General features: G+C 38.6%; 3 protein-coding genes and 2 non-coding genes across 10 annotated transcripts in view; 1 reads left to right on the top strand and 4 right to left on the bottom strand.

The window, feature by feature from the left end:
* The window catches only part of LOC118271515 (adenylyl cyclase-associated protein 1), a 33,236-nt gene extending 23,931 nt beyond the window's left edge, over positions 1-9,305 (top strand). For all 4 annotated transcript variants that reach the window (XM_050698658.1, XM_035587623.2, XM_050698659.1 and 1 more), the window contains exons 5-9: positions 1,513-1,662; positions 1,930-2,111; positions 2,522-2,728; positions 7,787-7,930; positions 8,323-9,305. In XM_050698658.1, the coding sequence (XP_050554615.1) occupies positions 1,513-1,662; positions 1,930-2,111; positions 2,522-2,728; positions 7,787-7,930; positions 8,323-8,412 (773 nt within the window). In that variant the 3' untranslated portion in view covers positions 8,413-9,305. The remainder of the gene's footprint in view (positions 1-1,512; positions 1,663-1,929; positions 2,112-2,521; positions 2,729-7,786; positions 7,931-8,322) is intronic.
* LOC118271526 (uncharacterized) lies at positions 5,559-7,466 on the bottom strand. Its single transcript, XM_035587627.2, has 6 exons — positions 7,236-7,466; positions 7,034-7,159; positions 6,745-6,958; positions 6,375-6,652; positions 6,028-6,285; positions 5,559-5,807 (listed from the first exon to the last, which is right to left on the bottom strand). The coding sequence occupies exons 1-6, from the start codon at positions 7,464-7,466 to the stop codon at positions 5,613-5,615; spliced, it is 1,302 nt and encodes a 433-aa protein (XP_035443520.1). The 3' UTR covers positions 5,559-5,612.
* A 95-nt stretch (positions 9,306-9,400) lies between the features above and the next one.
* Positions 9,401-19,857, bottom strand: part of LOC118272937 (uncharacterized) — a 47,160-nt gene continuing 36,703 nt past the window's right edge. Inside the window, exons 3-13 of one of the 3 annotated variants that reach the window (XM_050698656.1) lie at positions 16,746-16,926; positions 15,844-16,078; positions 12,960-15,760; positions 12,663-12,869; positions 12,201-12,368; positions 11,981-12,116; positions 11,376-11,582; positions 10,996-11,181; positions 10,623-10,906; positions 10,334-10,503; positions 9,401-10,181 (exon numbers count right to left, since the gene is read on the bottom strand). In XM_050698656.1, the coding sequence (XP_050554613.1) occupies positions 9,804-10,181; positions 10,334-10,503; positions 10,623-10,906; positions 10,996-11,181; positions 11,376-11,582; positions 11,981-12,116; positions 12,201-12,368; positions 12,663-12,869; positions 12,960-15,760; positions 15,844-16,078; positions 16,746-16,926 (4,953 nt within the window). In that variant the 3' untranslated portion in view covers positions 9,401-9,803. The remainder of the gene's footprint in view (positions 10,182-10,333; positions 10,504-10,622; positions 10,907-10,995; positions 11,182-11,375; positions 11,583-11,980; positions 12,117-12,200; positions 12,369-12,662; positions 12,870-12,959; positions 15,761-15,843; positions 16,079-16,745; positions 16,927-19,857) is intronic. The other 2 variants (XM_035589681.2, XM_035589690.2) reach the window with 2 other exon arrangements.
* On the bottom strand, positions 18,314-18,385 carry Trnaq-uug (transfer RNA glutamine (anticodon UUG)). The gene has a single exon. It is a non-coding gene; the product is annotated as a tRNA-Gln (tRNA).
* Trnaq-cug (transfer RNA glutamine (anticodon CUG)) lies at positions 19,306-19,377 on the bottom strand. Its single transcript has one exon. It is a non-coding gene; the product is annotated as a tRNA-Gln (tRNA).

Genomic DNA, 19,857 nt, shown 5'->3' with positions numbered 1-19,857 from the left:
CCCTTGTTTGTACAGGCCTTAGATTATATTTGTTTAATTTTTACAGATTACGGCTTCATAAATAATTTTCCATGAATTTTAAATATACAGGAAAATTTTGAAATATAAGCGTTGTTCGTTATATTGGTTATCTAACCTTCTATTTTAAAGGTTATATATTTTATCTGAAAACATTTATAACGAGCTTAAATGTTTCAGTTTTAATCCAAACCCGTTTAGGCACGAAAAATCCAAGGACCCTTTATTACACGACCCTTTAAACATTAGCTTACAATAATAGATTGGTATCTAACGTACCTGTATGATATAAAAGTAATATGTCTAGTAAAAATGGAAGAAGTCGATTAAATTTCATATTTATTAATTGCTGTCAATATTTTTTCGTGCGTCAAATCTATACATATATGTAATAATATTAAATAAGTCTAAATCTTTTCTGTGTGGTATTTGGTGTTCTACGTACATAATATAGTAAAATAAGTAAACTTTAGTTTTGTCTATAATATAATCCTTCACAATATGAGGCAAGATGATGTCAATGCATTGAAACAAACAAACAATGTTTAATTTTGCAGTGAATACAAGACTGCGGTGATGTAATATAGATACATATATACCTCTTACAACAGCCCGATAAATTAGCAAACAATAGGACTCAAAAATTAGCTTACTCATTAAAAACCTTTGTTCTAGCCCTTCACCTTTACGATCTGTCTGTAGATAAAATCGTGACTCGGCTCAAGTCTTACTTGCTCCCTGAACGAAAATGTTCTTGTAGATAAGCGTGGTATTTGAATTCAAGATAAATTCTCTGGAACCTCACTCAAAAGCATTTTGCTTTCGCACAATTTGATGCGACATTTTAATCCACCCTTTCATCTCTCCTTAACACTCGGCACAGCTTCGTCGGAGTTATCCAAACGTAAGACTGAATTAAATTCAATAAACCTTGGGTAAAATAAGTGTGCGTGGTCCGTGGAAATGTGCGTTGTGTTTACGTTACGTCAGGCAAATATTGGTGTGTGTGCTAAATAATATTTTGTGATTTGCATTCCATATTTTTGAACCGTGTTCTTAACTTCTGTGAAAAGCTATAAATCCAAATCGTCGTAGTTTCTTGAATAAGTTAAACTAACATTTGGACATTTTAAATCATTTTTCTGTATCAAAAACGTGATCGTGTTGTTACGGAGCACCAGAACCAAAGTGATATGAACGGTAAAATAGAGTATAGGTAGGTACCGTGAATATTTTTGCCAGCTCCGGTTACCAATGGAAACGAATTCCAATATTACATTACATTGAATATGTACGGATTGAATTCTATCACGTGAAAACCAATAAAGATATATCCATATGTAGGAGAACTGAATGTTTTTATTATGTTGTATTGTAGTTAGAGATAATTGGGTGCTTGTTACGAGTTTATAACCGTTTAAAGATATGATCAACTAGTTCAGTTCATTTTTCTATTCAGATATACTTAATAATTGTTTTATTTTGTTTGTCCAGGTACTGGCGCCGGAGCTCCCCCTCCACCACCCCCTGGTGGCATGCCCCCACCACCCCCTGTGCTCCCAGACGTGGACTTCTCCAACTTGTCCGTGGACGACCGCAGCGCCCTCTTCGCTGAAATCAACCAGGGCGAGAACATCACTAGCAGTACGTGTTTGTGCTTTATAACACGTGCCATTCTACAGTGTAATAAGAAATGATATAATGTGGTGTCTAAATGTTTGTCATGAAATCAAATGTTTCATTGGATAACTGAGATGCCTCTACATAATTGATACGGTGATTACATTATCGGGCTCAATTTCCGCTACTGTTACATTTGCACTCAATTCAGTTAATTTTTTAAAACTGTCATGGTGTTTATTACGAGTTGTATAGAGTTTCGAGGGTTGAAAAGGTTGTTTGTTGTCGTAGGTCTGCGTAAGGTGACACCAGACATGCAGACGCACAAGAACCCGCAGCTCCGCCAGGGCCCGGCTCCCTTCAAGGCAGCCCCGGCGGCCCGCGCCCCGCCCGCCAAGCAGCTGCCGCAACCCGGCGCTGGCGCGCTAGACAAGCCGCCTGTCTTCACTCGCGACGGCAAGAAGTGGCTCATTGTACGTATATGGACAATTTTCATACTGACACTACCTATACCATAGATACATTGATGTATTTCATCCATACACATAAGTGCAAAGATTGTTTCCAGCAAATAAAAAAAATATCATTGCGTATTCATATTATTAGAATGAAATTAATGTACTTACTCGTATAGATGTTTGAAACGTGAGTCATTAAAGTTATGATTCATACATAATGATGATCTAACTTTTTTAATAAATCCTAAAAAAGGGCATTGTCAGAATGTGACGCACGGTTACCTCAGTGTAAAAGCGATTGCTGTGTATTAATTAACAGTTCGTCATTGAAAAGAAAGTCACTCACGATAATTCACCCAGATCTGATCCTTACAAACTTTAGCAACTTAAAATGTTAAGTGAGTATAAAATGTTTGTTATAACAGGAGTACCAAAAAGGCAACCCCAACCTGGTGGTTGAGAACGCGGACATGAACAACGTGGTGTACATGTTCCGCTGCCGCGACTCGGCGCTGACGGTGCGCGGCAAGGTCAACGGCGTGGTGCTCGACTCCTGCACCAAGTGCGCCGTCGTCTTCGACAACCTCGTCTCCAGCATCGAGTTCGTCAACTGCCAGTCTGTGCAGATGCAGGTCAGTCTCATACATATCCAGCAGTATCTTTTCCCTTTTGAGAATATTATTATGTGTACAGATAGGGTCTGTCACTCTCAGTCAACGCAGATTCTTTTTTGGATATGGTATACGTTACTTCTTACCGAGTTGACTTAACGAACGATTAATTGTGTAAAAGAAAACTCGTGGGATATGTCATTCTTCAGAAGATTTGAAATATAATATAATCCGTATAAATCCAGTGCAACCGCTAATAGAAAGTAAATTCTTCAAGGAAACTTTAATAGGAACGTAAGAGGATCAAATATAAGTTGGCCTAGATTTGCTCATTTTAATTTCTTACCGATTTCTCCGCTGGGAAATACTTTTCATTTTTATTTCCCCCTCTGTATAATTGTCTCTTATAAGAATAGTAAAATTAAATGTTATTTAGTCGTTAAGACTATAAGCTCTAGAATATAAAAGATATCTATTAAAAACAGACTGAAATCGAGACAAACCAAATTGACACTGACGTATTTTATTAGTTACTGCAACTGAATATCAATATTGAACCACTCGGCCTTAACAAGCAACGGAAATCCACATAAAATCACTATCTCTTCAAATCCAATTCATTTCAGAAAGTATTTACTTGATTCAATTTCTACGAACTTCAAGCAACAATAACTCTGCAGAACAAATAATACTTTGTGGGATTAATCTTTGATTTAAGTTTTCTTGTGCAAAATATATTGTTATTATTACTAGATATAAACTTTTCACTCACACAAACTGAGCTTTCCAATGATGAAATAATTTTTCAATCGGTCTAGTCTTTTGCAGCCTATTTATTCAATACAAACAACCAAATGTACCTTTCTAATCAGTTAGAATAGGTATTAAATGTTAGTAAAGTGATAGAGTTTAGCGAAACCACGGACTAATAACTGAGTAAGGACAGGATTGCATCCAGCGGACGGACGGCAATTTGTCATTAACTTTATCCTAAGATTTTCCGACGCGGTAATCACATCATTTATCAACGTTGTCTCAACTAAATAAGTAGATTCTCTATTCCCTCCCTACAAAACAGGGGGAAAGTAGTTGAGTCACATAAATGTATCGCTATTTTGTTATAAATTGACACACGTCTCTCTTGTTAATTAACCCAACTGCGAATATTTTTACGTGCAGTTATCCTAGAGCAAGTAGAGATGAATCTAGACACACGGCAGTGTGTCCGCCAAGTTCGAGCAAAAAAACCGACACACCGGCCGTGGGTTATATTACACGAACCATTTCGGGCCAAGTTCGACCCACCTATAACTCAAAATCTATTTTATCTACGCATATGAAATTTCTAGTATCTGTCGAGATCTACTTACTTATCTAAAATACAAAATTTCATTAATGTACCTGTTGTAGGTCTTGAGATATTAACGTCAGAAAATCGCTATTTTTACTATACACTCACTGACTGACTGACTCACTCACTCATCAAAAACCTAGACCACTTCCAATGGTCGTATTGACTTGAAATTTGGCATGGAGGTAGGTCTTTAGGTCAAGGTAAAGGAAAAAATCTGAAAATGGCCAAGTATGAGTCGGTTTTAAAAATAATGAAGGTGTAAATTCATACCCCTAAGGAACTAAAACAAAAAAATTATCTATATCTTCCAATGGTCGTACCGACCTAAAATTCGTTACGAAGGTTTGTATTTAGTCAAAGTAAAGTAAAATAAGCAAAAAAGAAAATAAACCTTACAAAAATAAATGAAATCCCACCCAAAACATAACTGTGAAAGGCTGCCAAGTTCGATAATATATTGGAATGCTTCGCCTATAAAAGAAGTGAGATCTAAATAAGTACCAAGTTCCATACACAGACCTCAGTTAAAAATGATATAACTTGGCAAGTTTTAATAGAAAATTATGTACTTGACTCATTGCGTTTAGTAGGTTTATAACAAAGTGTGTGAAAACTTGCCAACTTGTTATATCATTTTTAACTGAGGTCTGTGTATGGAACTTGGTACTTATTTAGATCTCACTTCTTTTATAGGCGAAGCATTCCAATATATTATCGAACTTGGCAGCCTTTCACAGTTATGTTTTGGGTGGGATAAGGTATTCTGGAACGGTTTCCCTTGAGACAAGCTTACTTTGGAAGCAACAATTAGACCGAGTTTATTTTTGCGTTCATTTTTCATTTTTAAAGTGACATCCATTACTTGTATTGTGGTTCCTTCTATTACAAAAAGAACAATCTCGGAGATTGCACGTAATGAAATTTTTATTGAAACTGGAACAATGGCAATCCATATCGGCTTAAAGGTTCTTTCTTAAGTAAGGATGATCCCTTCTGTGGCGCAAGCGAGTAATAGAAGTAACGATGTTTATTGCTCTGCGTACATACATTGAAGCATTGTACGTTGGTTCAATAAGTAGTTCTATGGTAACTTGTAACACTGAACTAGCGTTTGTTGGGACGTTTATTGTTTCTAACAGAAGTAGTTTGCGAGTAACTTTACTTATTGTAACAGGGATTAACCCGTCGTATGCTGAAGCACTGATCAGTGCGAGACACAATGTGTATTCTATTGTTGTCTCATATACTCGCAGACGAAAGGTTAATAATGACTATAAATATTATCTAGTAGTTGAATAAAAAGTTTATCAGCAGTTTGCGGCTACAGAGTACCGTGAGATTTAAGTTAATTTGGAATATAAAATGTCATATGCATAGTAAAGCGTAGAAAATTAACATACGTGTTTATCTTGTATTACAATCTTAAGAAATAATGAATTGTGTTTTAATTTGCGTTGCTATCCGACTACTAGTAATTATGATAAGATAAAACGAAACTAAAATTTTCACCGAGACATTATATTCAATAAATATAGATACAAAAGTGTTAGATTACAGCACGACCAGGTCGCGGCACTCGTAGTCGTCGCCGCACTCACTCTTTATCTCTTCGATGGCTATCTGACTGTTGGTCTCCTCGATGATCGACATCATGTTGGGCATCTTCCCGCGGTCGCACGAGAACATCGGCTTCACGTCGCCAAAGTCCTGGGTGTCGTAGTAGTCTCTGTTCCCTTCAGCAACATCCTACAAACAACAACACACATTCATAATTACCAACGTGATCTGTGTAAAATAAACGAAACATAAAATTCAGTGATAGTCGAACTAGCTTTATCAGATATATTCCTAAAATATTCACATTCCTTTTTGTGAGACTTTCACGAGTTCGTCGTAATATAGTACTTCGATATTCTAGATTGCCCTCTCTACTTTTGTATGTAAATTAAAAAATATAGGTACTTACCTCATAGTTATATGCATATGGCTTGTAAGGATTTTCTGCCCAGCTTAAACTGTATTCGTCATAACGCATGTCTGTACAACTATTCCTGAAATCACTTTCCGAGTCTGACGATTCGCGAGGCTTGGAGTAATCCCCCATAGCTTCCTGCGACGCCACGTCCATTGGATGTGGGTCCAAGTTCAGTATAGTCAGCTTACTGTTAATCACCATGTTAAGGGTTTTCTGCCAATCTTCTAATAGTTTCTTAATACTCTCCATCTGAAAAAAAAAATAGTTAATTTTTTTCGATCTGATTATATTATGTAAGGTATTGTGTAATGGTATTTAGAATGGTAATTGGTTCCTACTTTCTTCTTCAACATCGCTTGCTTAGTGGCTCTTCGCAATCTTTTCTGTTTGATATAATGCTTAAGATATGCAACCTTATACACGTTGGTAACTTTTAAAATTTTCACTCGACAATCTTGTCTGACGTCGGCGTCGCTGAGTGAGGAGTAAACGCTGTTTTCCGGCGTTGTGGGGTCCGTGGGCGCACGCTCTCCACATTCCATCTTCTCTGACTGTTTTTCGGGGTTCGCCATGTCGTACTTCAACTCCTTTAATAATTCCACTATGAATTCTCGGTCTGAAAGAAACAATAAACAACCTTAAAATCGGTATCATACTTGAAAGTAAAAAGATAATCACGTTACATCAAACGTATGTGGGAAGAACTACCTTCCTCCTGAGGTGCGCAGTGCAAGTGCAAGTCTTTGTCAGCGTCCCAGATGGCAGCGTTGTCGATGGCGTGGCGCACCTTGTCGTCTGCCGCGATCACCTCGCGTACCCGCGCCCGCACGCGCCGCAGTCTTTCCGCGCCGCGCCGCAACTGCTCTGCTCGCTCTGCAAACTCCGCGTCCCGTACACATAGCTTCGTATTCACTATCTGAATCTAAGAAAACAAGCAGTTGCGCCGCGATCGTTTTTATACAACAGAGAAACATTCTGAATACAAATGGCATGTAACCTGGAGTTGAATGTCTTCTATCTCGCATTGTTTTTGCTTTATTCTTTCCCGAGAAGTCACGTACATATCTCTAATGAACTTGTACATGTAGAATCCCGTCGGCACGTATTTGAGAACAAATATCATCTGTAGAAAAATAAAGTGAGAAAAGGCGTCTAACGATGGAATTTACCAGAAATCAAAACAGACAGAGTAAACATACCACATTGACAAATGTGAGCCGCAAATAGATAGCATATCCAACACTGACACAGTAGTGAGCTAGCGGCACGCCGTATTGCTCCACGAGGGAATTCCATAACTTGCTAATACCCCATGCAGCTCCGTTTACCTCTTGTTTGTTGAGGAAATTACGGTCCTCTGTACTCATGATAAGGGTTCTCAAATGAAGAGCCGAGATCACCGCCGCCAATACTATAAGTAAAGTCAACATCTAAAAGTATGTATAATATTTCATACAAAATGCCTATTTATTACACATTGGGAGCATGAATAAATATGCGAAAAACGATAAATTAATTTTGAAAATATTTTTAAATCTTGACGTTGACATTTCTTTGTCTTGCCATGAAAAGGAATGGCATTTTATTCTTCCTTCGAATCTTGTGGACTTCTTGACGGATGGGAACAAAAAGATTTTACATTGAGTGACGTTTGACAACGAAATGACAAACTTCTTTATATTTTTGATGGATTTACTGTTGGTAGATATAATTTATTGATGTGCTGTATTTTTAAACTGTGCATCCTCAGGTGCTGGGCAAGGTGCCGACAGTATCGATCGACAAAACGGATGGCTGCCAAATCTATCTGTCTCCGGAATCGTTGGATGTCGAGATTGTCAGCTCCAAGTCTTCGGAAATGAACGTGCTCGTGCCCAAAGGAAACGGTGACTATGTAAGTAAAGTTAAAGTAGCTACTCGCTACCGTCCTTCCCACTTACTTATTCTTGCTTATAAATGGATGCTTAACTGGACATAGAAAAGTTTCTTACAATGTACGGCTTACGACAGTTGCGTGACCGGCCGCAATATTTAAAGTCATTATGGTAAATGGTTTTGACTTATTTACGACAGTGAAGCTTCTATATTTATTAATAAATACGTGTGTTCTTTTAGTTTTCTATAAGTGACACAGATTTTATAAAAATAATGTAGTATTTACTTTCTATCTTGTGCATAGGTACACACATTTGTGCAAGTTGTGTCTAATAATAAACGCCTTATATTCCTCCTTTACGATGTGATGTTTTCTGATAATTGTCACTAATATTAATTATTTCTGATCAGTCCGAGCACCCGGTCCCGGAGCAGTTCAAGACAGTGCTGAACAGCACAAAAAGCGGTATCACCACCACGCCCGTCGAGAGCACGGGCTAAACGCCACGCACTCACTCACTCGAGAACCGAACCTCGTTCACTACCAGCTCTCAGTATCATCCGAGACGAGGCGAATCTTTATATAATTATCATAATACTTGCACGATCTAGTTCAACATTAGTTCACGTACCATGGTTCGCCTCGAAGCATCCACTCGCAGCACAAACTATCTTTTGTATCCTCAGTCGTCCGAGGAAGGTTTTCGAGTCTCGCGTGCGTCTATTTAGTCTTGTATCGATCATCTTATTTAAGAACTGTCTTCATTTCTTGCTCATTGCGCTCGATTGTAGTATTTAAATATTTAAATCTAATACGACGTAGAGATAACTATAACTCAAGTATTTACTGGCCTTTGTGTGTAATGTATGATGTTCCTTACACTAACGTTTGAGATTTGACAAGAAGGTAACATGCGGAGTACCGCTCGGTACGGGAGTTAGTTAAGTTAGCTGTAAGGTGTGTGACTGTCTCGAGCATCTCAAGTAAGAAAGGTTTGCATTCTCGACTTTCGCTGTTTCTATTAATATGTACGATGATTAAACCCCAAAGCTTGACACGCGTGAGGTCTAATTTTCTTACTTGTATTACTTCCTTGTGATCATTGCATTGTTTTATGTCGATGTCTGTCTATGGGAGAACTCACCCAGATTGTATTTTAATTTAGGACATGCTATATTATTTTGTGATTGTAATTATTATTTTTAATTCAATATTTCATATTAAATCAGCGAATTTTATATTAAAATAATTAATAATTTGTCGACATCGTTACTGTGTAAGATTTGATTATTATTTATTATATCATCCTTATTTTGAATAATATAATAACTGTATTGAAAGTTTGCATTTTGTTAATTTATTTGTCGAGAGATTAAAATTATTTTTAAGAAAATTGTGTTTTAATTAAATCCCTAAAATGCTTTTTACAATTTTCATAATCGGTATATATGTAATAATTCTAACAAGTTAAATAAAACAAAAGGAAAGTATAGTTACATTTTTATTTTATTCATGTCATGGATCACGTCGTCCATTTAAAAAAATACTATTTTTTCGAACGGAAAAGGTAGTCCATGTTTTCAATAAATAAGTAATTCAATTTAGCAATAATTGTGCAGTGGTAAACAGAACAATTTGGGCACAAACATTACATCTATATTTACAATATTACAAACGAACCCAAATAACATTACATAATAATTATGGCGTAGCAATCGTCTAGCGCTATGTGAATTTAATGGAAAGTTATTACAGCTATTGAAATATTTTCTCTGTCGTCGCAGAGGTTTCATAACTTAGAGATATCTTACAAAATATCAGTCGAATTTCGAAGTTTTACCCTACTGTCTAAGTACTGGCTTACAAAGTAATTAAACCTGTATAAATGCTGTTAGTCGGGGTCTATGCTGGAGTTGTTTGGTGAGACTCTACTGCACTGCCACTCGTCGCTGCCGTCGGAACACTCGAGAAACCCGTTGCACACGCTGGTGGCGGGTAAGCATTCCCCGAGTGGACATCTGAAGCCCTTGCACGTGTCCTTCCGACTGGCTCGTCTGTTCTCCGCCACCTCCAGGTCAGCGTAGAAGTCTTCATTGGATTCGTTCTCGCCGGAGTCACTGGTTTCATTGGCAGGCAGTGTGTGCGCCGCCAGCACGCTGTCTATCCAGTCGATGTAGTGGGACACTTTGGTGTACACGCCGGGCCGGTTGGCTCGAGCGCAGCCGTACCCGTTACTTGTCACTCCATAAACGTACCACTTGTCGGATTCCTGAAAATCAAAGGTAAAAGATAAGTTTCTTTTCGATTTGGGTTCATTTTCTGAATTATTCTTATGTATTCGAAAAACCTTCGAAAATTGAATTCAGTGTAGGACTATTTAGATATCTCGTTAAGGTCGGTTATAATGAAAAATATAGGTACCTGACACATAAGTGGTCCTCCAGAATCTCCAAGACAAGCGTCCCGACCGCCACGCTCGTAGCCCGCACAGAACATGTCGTCGGTGACGCGGTACAGCGGCAGTAGGCGCGTGCGCCGACGGCACTCCGCTGTCGATATCACTGGCAGCTCCACTTCTTGTAATGTATCCGCTAAACATACAATCATTTATTTGAAAAAACAATGGAATAGGAACTTTAATTCTCTTTCTTTGTGAAAATTTCTGAAAGATATTACAAATAACAGCATAGCGTAGTGTGAGACAACTTACGGAAAACACGTTCATGTTCGTATAGCTGTCCCCAGCCGACAACAGTGCAGTGGTGTCCTGCTGGGGGTTGTGCCCGAGGTGGAGGCAGGCAGGCGGGGCGCAGGCGAGCGTGCAGCGACACAGGGTCCACTCGTAACAGGGCTATGTCATTGCGGAACCCACGAGGAGCATATTTAGGGTGCAGGACTACTTGACGCACACGAGATACTTGCTCCCATGGTCCTCGCGGCCACGCACCCCTCCGCAATGCACCTAGTCGGGCAACCCAGTGCGCTTCTGTGGCTCTGTTTGATACAATTATAATCAGTTCAAATTAGATCGTAAAGTTATATTTCATGTATAAATGGATAGAAGATAAAAAAATGTTCCTTACTGGTAGAAGCAATGGCTGGCGGACAGTAGCCACTGCGCGTGCACGAGCGTCCCGCCGCACTGGAAGTCTCCGTCGCGGTAGAGCGCGGCCTGCCAGGGCCACGCACCGGCTGCCGCGCCGTCGCCGCCCACCACCCTGCCGCGGCGCACGTGCGCGTCAGTATCATTCCTACCCACACACATCCCACTACTACCACTATTCAACCTGGATAGGGTAACCTACTGTACTTAAGGTACTAGCAGGCGTTTTGTGATGGAATGGCGGTGTAGAGTTATTAAAAGGCTTATTTGATTTTTCTACCAATTTACAGATATTTCAAAATCAATTAAGCCAGGATTTTATTATAATAATGCACATCAACATAACCTAATCATGATTACCTGGGCTGTTGAGCGTCAGCGTGGGGTCGTATTCCACAGTCGAGTCCAGTGCAGCGGACTCTAAGAGCTCGCTTCTTGTTGCACGTCGCACGTCGGAAGGAGAGTCGAGTGTCATGCGCCCGCGCCGCCGCGTTGTGCCACACCTCCCAGTAGCCCGCAGTGCTGGTCTTGCGACCTTCTCGAGCTTCTCGTGCCCAGCCAGCATCTCTGAACATAACGCGTTTCGTGAATATATTGCTAGTGTGTTCGTTTGGTTAATAAAATCTCAATTGCTACCTATATAACAGAATTTTAAATCCTAAATACGGATTTGTCTATATTTTTAGCTACATTTAACGGTTATGTTAAATTGTAGATACAAAATATATTAACACAAAGAAATGTAATAGCAAAGAGTAGGTACAAAAAGAAATTCCTTTGTACCGACTGCCAGTTGTACTGTGACGCCCAACTGAGAATCGTCGAGGCGTGTGGGTCGAACAGTTCTTTACGACCACGCGTACGACCCACATTTATTCGGATAGTTTTTCCAATCTACTTGTATTCCCTAAGGCTAGACATTGTTCAGTTCTTGTCAAAATTAAGTATATCAGATAATTTATTACTGGAAGGTCATTGCTCTGCATACTGCTCTGCCTAAATCTGGCAGTTTCAAGGAGCTGTGCGCCTGCTCCACTACGTCTGCAAAGGTTTCCACACACAGCCGACCCCAAACACCTCGCTTGCGAACCATCACGTAACCTGAAATAATTAGAATTATGTCAATCAATACAGTTCTTACTAATACGAGACATCAAGACTACTTTTACAAAAAAGTTTAATGACCTTCTTCATTATATGGAACCACTTCATTATTCTCCAGTTGTTCTGCCAGTGCCACGCAGCTTTTCTCGTCGTCACCGAGCGGACAGTCAGGTGTACCATCACACACCTTGCCTATGTCCAAGCACTGACGCGCATTAGCACACACGTACTGACCTTCCTTACACCACTCTGAAAGCAAAGTTTCAAGAAAGAAGTTCATAATTACCGTCTATACATAACAATTAAACTTCTCATTAAATATTACATTAAGTTTCAACTACTGGATGAAAACTTTGTGCCTAATTATAACTTGTTTGATATAATTAAGTATTCAAGAGTTTTAACTTTACAACTCCAAGTCACCGAGGACTTAGTAGGTACCCATTTGCACTTTTAGCCTACTTACTAAAGTGAGTACATACTGGTTACTGGTAGTCTTATAAATATAATTTATTAATATTTCTTTGATCTATAGCTACATACCACATTTATTCTCGTCAGAATAGTCCCAACAGTCTACAACGCCATCACATATCTTGGATTGTGAGAAATCTGCGCGCAAGTAGTCTGCACAAGAGCACGAACGTTCATCTTCACCATCCGGACAGTCAAGTAAACGATTGCAGCGGGATGTCAGCGGCAAACACAAACCGTTTGGGCATCGGAACGATGTAGCATTGTTACATTCCACTGAAAATTAATAAATTTGATATGAGATTTTTTGATTACGATACAACATACCTACATATTAACGTTTTTATTTACTAATCTACAACTTACCTTCTTTGATAATTTCTTTTATATAGTTGTTGACGTCCTTCTCTTTGTTCGGTTTCGGCTTATTGTAGGTCTTTTCTGGAATATCAAAACTGTTTCCTTCTTGCTTCGATGGTTGGTTCTTATTATTGTATGTTTTTGTAAGAATTTTAAATCCCGCTTGGTTCAATGTGTAACTGGATGGGATTGCTTTTGTTGATATCACGCCGCCGGGTGCTCGAAACAAGGTGCTATTATTAGAATCTGATATCGTAGCGAGGCTCGCAAGTTGCTTTAATTTGTCAATCGTCAGAGGATTTGTTTGATTTATTGGTATTTCTAAAACAACGTCTGGTTCTAAAGCCAGTTCGTAGGCAGGAAGAGTCTGCGTTTTATTTGCTCGTTTACTGCTCACACTACCGGTAACATGGTAAGACACTCTGTAAGTTCCATCGGGGACGTTAGTGGTATTTGACGCTTCAACATTTTCAATTGCTTCATTATTTTCATTTGAAAAATTTAAATGTTCGCTCGATTTTGGAAATCTACTATTTGATTGGAGTACACCTGGTGCAGCAGCTTGTATGATTTCAGAAACTGTTGGATGTTGTTGTTCTTGTTGTTGAGAGTCTGGCACAACAGCCGCGCTCCCAGTAGCGTCTTGATTTAATTCATGACTTTGGTAATAATTTTCCGTACTAAGGTTATCAATTATTTTTTGTGTTTCGGGGTCGTTACGAAAAAAACTGCGTAAGTTCTCCTTCATCGGTTGAGATTCGACTTTTATCTTAGGCCGTGGTCTTAGTGGACGATTCATCCCCAAATTCGACTTTGCAGGTAACAGAGTTATAACTCCTGCTGTCGTTATTTCTAGTTCATCGTCTGGAACTACCTCTACTGATCCTTTATTAAGATTATGTCGTTCTTCAACTTCCATGTCATTAATACTGTCTTCAGGTTCGGACGCTGGTGGTGCACTTTGGGAATATTTTTTAATAATGTCTGTTAAGTTACGAAATAATGATACTTTTCCCGGAAACTTCGGGGTTGTATTAGGAAAAACATCATCGTTCTTTGTTATAATTGCCTGTAAAGTATCGTTATAATATTTTTCCGGAGAATTTTTGCTGAAGCTGTCATTGTCATTGGTGGAAGTGTTCACTAATTCCCAAGTAAGATGTGGGGCACCTGTGCTGGGTATGATAGATACTTTATTATTTGGTCGTCTTGTTGAGTTTTCTTTCGTGGTATTATTCTGTGCCTGTTCTGGTGATTGATAAGTTGTATTTACAATTTCTAGCTCTGGTGTTGTAGATAAGGTGCTGCTCGTTGATGCTTTAGCACCGGTCGTTGTTGGAGTGTTATCACTTGTTGTACTCATAGTGGTGGTCGTCGGTTTGCTCGGAGAGCTAGTGGTAGTAGTAGTACTAGCAGTGCTAGTACTAGTTGTCGTAGATGTTGTTGTGCTACTCGTAGACGTTGTTGTATTATGCTTCTTTAGTATTGAGGCGCCATCAATTGAAAATTGTTCAGTGTCATTATCTGTGTTATCGGCTTGAAGAACATTTATAATAACACTTGTTTGTTTATCTTTGGGTGGACGTTCAACAGGCTTCCCATCGTCTTCATCACTAAAATCAATGTCGTCCACAGCTTCAACCACTCCACTAATTTTATCCACTGGAATCGGGTGAGGTTTTGGATAATTAGATCCCAATGTTTCCATATTCTTTAGGGGCGGTGCGTAAGTAGGTAGTGTAAAGCTTGTATATACTGGGCTAGGAACATAAACTTCAGCGGCTAAATCTGGATCTATATTGTGTAAACCAAAAGGCCTTAATGTTGTTTTGTCTCTGTGTTTTACTGGTGGTATCGGAGTCAACATACTTTCTAATATTGAAACATCGTCTACAACTTCTGCGACTCCCATTCTGTCTTCAGCATTCAAATCACTTGTAATTTCTATGGGAACCGAAGGTTTGCTAGTCCTTTCATAATAGGGTTGCGTTATGGGACGCCAAGGCTCATTGTCAATGACGTGCGGCACAGTAAATAATGTATCTATTTTAGGCAAATCTTTATAATGGTTTTCATTGGTTAGTAAATCGAGTAGAATTTGAGATACATTACTGGTGGTGGAACTAGGTTGAATTGTAGTCGAAGTTATAGTTGTACTTAAAGTAGAACTTGTAGTGGACGCAATAGGAGCTCGTGTTGTCTTTTCAGTGCCTTTTTTAGGTGTAGGTTCTGTCCTTGTCTTAACATTGAGAGTAGATGTTATCGTGAATGGCCGGCTCTTTGGTGTACTAGTAGGAACTCTCTTGGTCGTTGTAGGCCTTGTAGTAGTTCTAGTCGTAGGCGCTTTAGTAGTGGTAGTAGTTTTAGCAGCTACAGGTTTATGACTTCCTTTGTCATCATGACGCATTGGATTAGAACTCAACTTTTTATTTTCTGTTATATCTGCCTCAGTCTTAGTGATTTGAAACGAGCCTTGCACTACTGGAATATTTTCAGTGTCAATGTCAGGTTCATCAGGATCTTTCTTCTGGTTCGGTTTTACTGTAGTCTTGCGTACGACACCAACCCTCGTCTGAAGGGTTTTATCAATCCCAGTTGGCGGTGGTGAACCTTTTGGATTACTCATAGCCATGCTCTCATTCATAGCTTCTTTCACATATGATTCTGAATGATATGTATGCTCCAGATCTCTTTTAATCACTATACTTGATGTATCTACTTTTATTGTCTGTCCAATAGCGGGATGTTTAGAATTTAAATCTTGAATTAAAATGTTCTTAAGTGTTTCCTCGATGTTCGAGACGGAACTGAAAATATATAAAGAAAGGCTTATTGTATGGGCTTTTAAAAAATAATGGATGAATTACAAAAGTAAACTTTATCCAGTTACCTTGGTATTTTTCTTCTATCCAGATACAATCTGAAGTGTACGTCTAGTCTTCGGTCACCGAATCCGGTGACTATAGCGCCCGTAAAGGCTTGTCGTAGCGGCGAAGGTGCAGCGTACACTTGACGGAGTGCTACGCTATAGCGTCGCGCTCGCTCTCTGTACGACGGACTGCCTGGCACACCACCGTAGACGTCTCCTCTGGTCACGCGAAACGTGCCCTCGAATGATATAATTGCTGCAAAATAAATTATACGCTATGAGACTAAAAAATAGGTATTTCTAAACAACTCGTAAGTCCAAATACATTTAATAAAGAGTTGACACAAAGTTGGCGAGTTTCCCACGCATTTTTCCCTAAAAGGTCAAATAAAAGTGAGTAGTGCTGCAAATAACACCCTGTGCATACTACACAATAATAAGAACACAGTAACCCACTTCCCTTGGACGCCTCCCACAATTTACATGTAAGTTTTTCCATTTTTCATTTCCACTCGAATGAACATGTTCCTTGTACCACTACTTGGCGTAAACGCGGCCAATGTTTATCGACCATAAATGAGTGCAGACTGTTGACTTTTTCATATTATTGATGTGTAGCAACTCTCAGTTATCAATGAAGATGGAAGAGCATATAAAAAGACAAGATAGGTCGAGAATGTCTTTCGAGACGCGAATAAATCTTAGGTACAATTATCTCCTTGAGTGATGGATGTGAAGTTAAAATAACAGAAGATTTTTATGTAAAAGAATAGTATCATTGAGCAGAATTATTATACGTCAATATTTGAATTTGGTTTACGGGTGATATTAGGTAAACTACCATTATTTATTTTATTCGTATTAAATATATTTTTCTAGAGAGTTCAATCCGTTTCACAGGTAAAAAAATATAGAATACGTACGTTCCCCATTGTCTGGCCTGAGGGCGCCCATGTAGAAGGCGAGGGCTGCGACTGCCAGTACAGCGACGGCAGCCAGCAAGGCGCCTCCCACCAGCGCAGCCGAGCACAGCCCACCGCTGCGGCTGCTGCTGCTGCCCACACCAGCCCGAGGATAGCCTCCACCCGCAAATCGATACTCGCTCTGCAGACAAATAAATAACATTAGCATATTACATTGGTCTCATCCAAAACAACTCGTAAAATTAAATAAGGGATTTGTAACCAAAATCAATAATACATACTGACACTTAGCCGATATTATATTCAAAGGTGTTAGTTTCTGTAAATATTGAATGATATTTTATCCTGTTGTGTTCGCACGAATACTACATTTAAGAAAAATCTCCACTGTCAGCTATTTATGTAACCGTTGCTAAGCACGAAAATAGAACTTTTCCCGATACATAAGCGCTTTATTCACAAAACGTGTGTAGTTTGACAATATATGGTAGTAAATAGAGATACAAATCTTTTCCTTACAACATATTATGTTGGTATCTAAGATAACACCCAAATAAAATAAGTATTTGGAACCGCTGTGAATGCTTAGTGTTTTAAATAAAAACGTTACTTATAGACTAATCAAAACAATTTGTGTAACTTCGTTAATCGTAAATTTCTAATTATTATTTTCAACATAAACCGAAATATGGAGCAAAAATTACCCTATAAAAATGTTGTGGGGCGGCGATATTTGTAAGTACGTAGTAACTCTCAATTATGTTGGGGTTAGCATCGTAAAAGGAACAAATGTGATGTTGATCGGTCTCTTCGAAGCCTCCATGATATTTTCATTCCTTCCGTAGATAACAAGCTGGTTTGAAGAAAAACCTGCATAATACTTGTAACAATGTGCGTAATATAATCACACCAAGCGTAGTTATCACTTATGGTAATCATGACTGTAAGTGTATAGGCGGGGGCCATCCGACCTCCCGAACTGTTTTTATACCAAGGCGTGATACATTTTTTAACGTTGACAGCTCATTTCTTGTCGAGACCCTCAAGGTTCGTAATCATTTATGCTAGTTCAATAAAAAACTGATCTACTCAATTACTTATGTCGTTATGGAGAAACAAAGACTTGATACACTTCAACGTATTTCATAAATTGATGATTTATTATCCTTAAGGCTTTAACATTCAATGAAATGTAATTTGTACAGGTATGTGTGATACAAAAGCCTTTTGTATATGGGCAGTGTTCGGTAAAATTTTGAGGGAAGCAATTTTTGTCGTTCCGAATTCGCAATCATTACAGTGCTGATGAACGATGGGAACGTGGCCAGTGCATGGGAACCGCCTGCGGTGGGCCATCCATCTGCACCCCGCCTCTTGCTTCACCTGTCACTTCGCGCCGTTAATCATCCATCTACAAAACCACGTCCAAACGCTTGGGAATGCTGTTTTGTTGGACGAAACAAATTTTCGAACACCCGAATTAACTTTAATACACTGTTTAATGTGCACTACCATCGGTGCAATTTATACAAAAAGTTGTCGCACAATTCAAAAAGTTGGCACACCGAAGGTCCCACCGAGATTTGAACTCGGATCGTTGGATTCAAAGTCCAAAGTGCTAACCATTACACCATGGGACCGCGACGCAGGGGTCACGAAATTTACGTCTAGTTATTTAGTACGTCGCGTCCTTTGCATTTCAGTATGGGCTGCTGAAGAATGTGGCTATCGTACGAATAATGTTCTTAGTATATATCATAAATAATCATTATTACAGTCGGGGTATGTAGCATGTAGGTACCTCATAATTTTCAAGAGCCGGACAAGAATTACAATGAGCCAAAAATGTTGTCGGTCTTTGAATCTGATAATTATACATACAGTGGAAGGCACGGTGATTATAAAACGTTTGACATATTAAAAAAAACTTAAGAATGATGAGAGTTTTCGACGAAAAGGATTTTGTGGAGGTTGTTTTACATACTTTTAGTGAAAGAAAAAACTTATAACTTAGTTAAATTCTTGGAAATTCAAGAGAATGGATTCCTAAATGACTAAAATTTTCCTTTTAAACAACTATGCTGCTGAAAATATTTTATTTGAAAGTCAGGATTTTGACTGTAGAGATTTACTCGTAAATAAAGCCGCGACATCCGCCATATTGCAAATTATGGTTCGTCTTAAACGAAGGTAATGAGATCTTTGAACCTCACCAAACAGCATTATTACGTCGCTCAGTAAACTACTCGTCAGTAATTAAATATACTTTTTGGTACATTGATTAACTTACAGTTAGTTATTTTAAGTGGAAAGCAATTTCGTTTGACGTTTTTTGCAGTATGCTGCGTCCGAGAAATTGTCTGTCGGTTTTCATTGTTTTTTTTTTGTTACTTTCTTTATTGATACCCATAACTACTGCTGTAGAATTTTAATAAACAAAACAACTTTGAAATTATTTTAACGATTGTTGCAATAAATCTTCGAATTACAAATAGATTGAAAAATCTTTTCAAAATTATTGAAACATCATCAAAAATTGTAGAATCGGTAAAAGAAATTTAGGTCCCACCGAGATTTGAACTCGGATCGCTGGATTCAGAGTCCAGAGTGCTAACCATTACACCATGGGACCTCGGTGAAAGTTTGCCAAAATAGAGGATCCGTATCAGAAATGCATTGGTACCTAATAAATTGCAAAATCTCCTCTACTTTTGTTTCGATGTAGGTACAACGATTTAGTGCTTTTTATAAAACACAACATATATTTAGTATTTAGGTAACCAACAAAATTAACATTAGTAATGAATTGAAGGGCTTATTTAACCTGCGTAGGTGTACATATATTTCACATACTTTATATAAAATTTTATTTAATCAATGTTCTTCAATTATATCACACGCCTACAATTTAAAATGATGAATGGTGTACAACAAAGCCCGTGGTAATAAACTCTAACAAATGCAAATGAGTGCAAACTATTGTGCATTGAATGCACGCCATGATGACACGCTGACCGTGGTCTCAATCTCCTAATGCGGCTCTAATGACAATGATGCACCGACAGAATCATTCAGAACTTGGTACAAGGTAATAAGATACGATATTTTCATT

Source organism: Spodoptera frugiperda, chromosome 15, assembly GCF_023101765.2.
Source record: "Spodoptera frugiperda isolate SF20-4 chromosome 15, AGI-APGP_CSIRO_Sfru_2.0, whole genome shotgun sequence".
In the NCBI taxonomy this organism is placed as follows: Eukaryota; Metazoa; Arthropoda; class Insecta; order Lepidoptera; family Noctuidae; genus Spodoptera; species Spodoptera frugiperda.
Note: the sequence above shows the minus strand (reverse complement) of the source record. Positions and strands in the feature narration are given on the sequence as shown.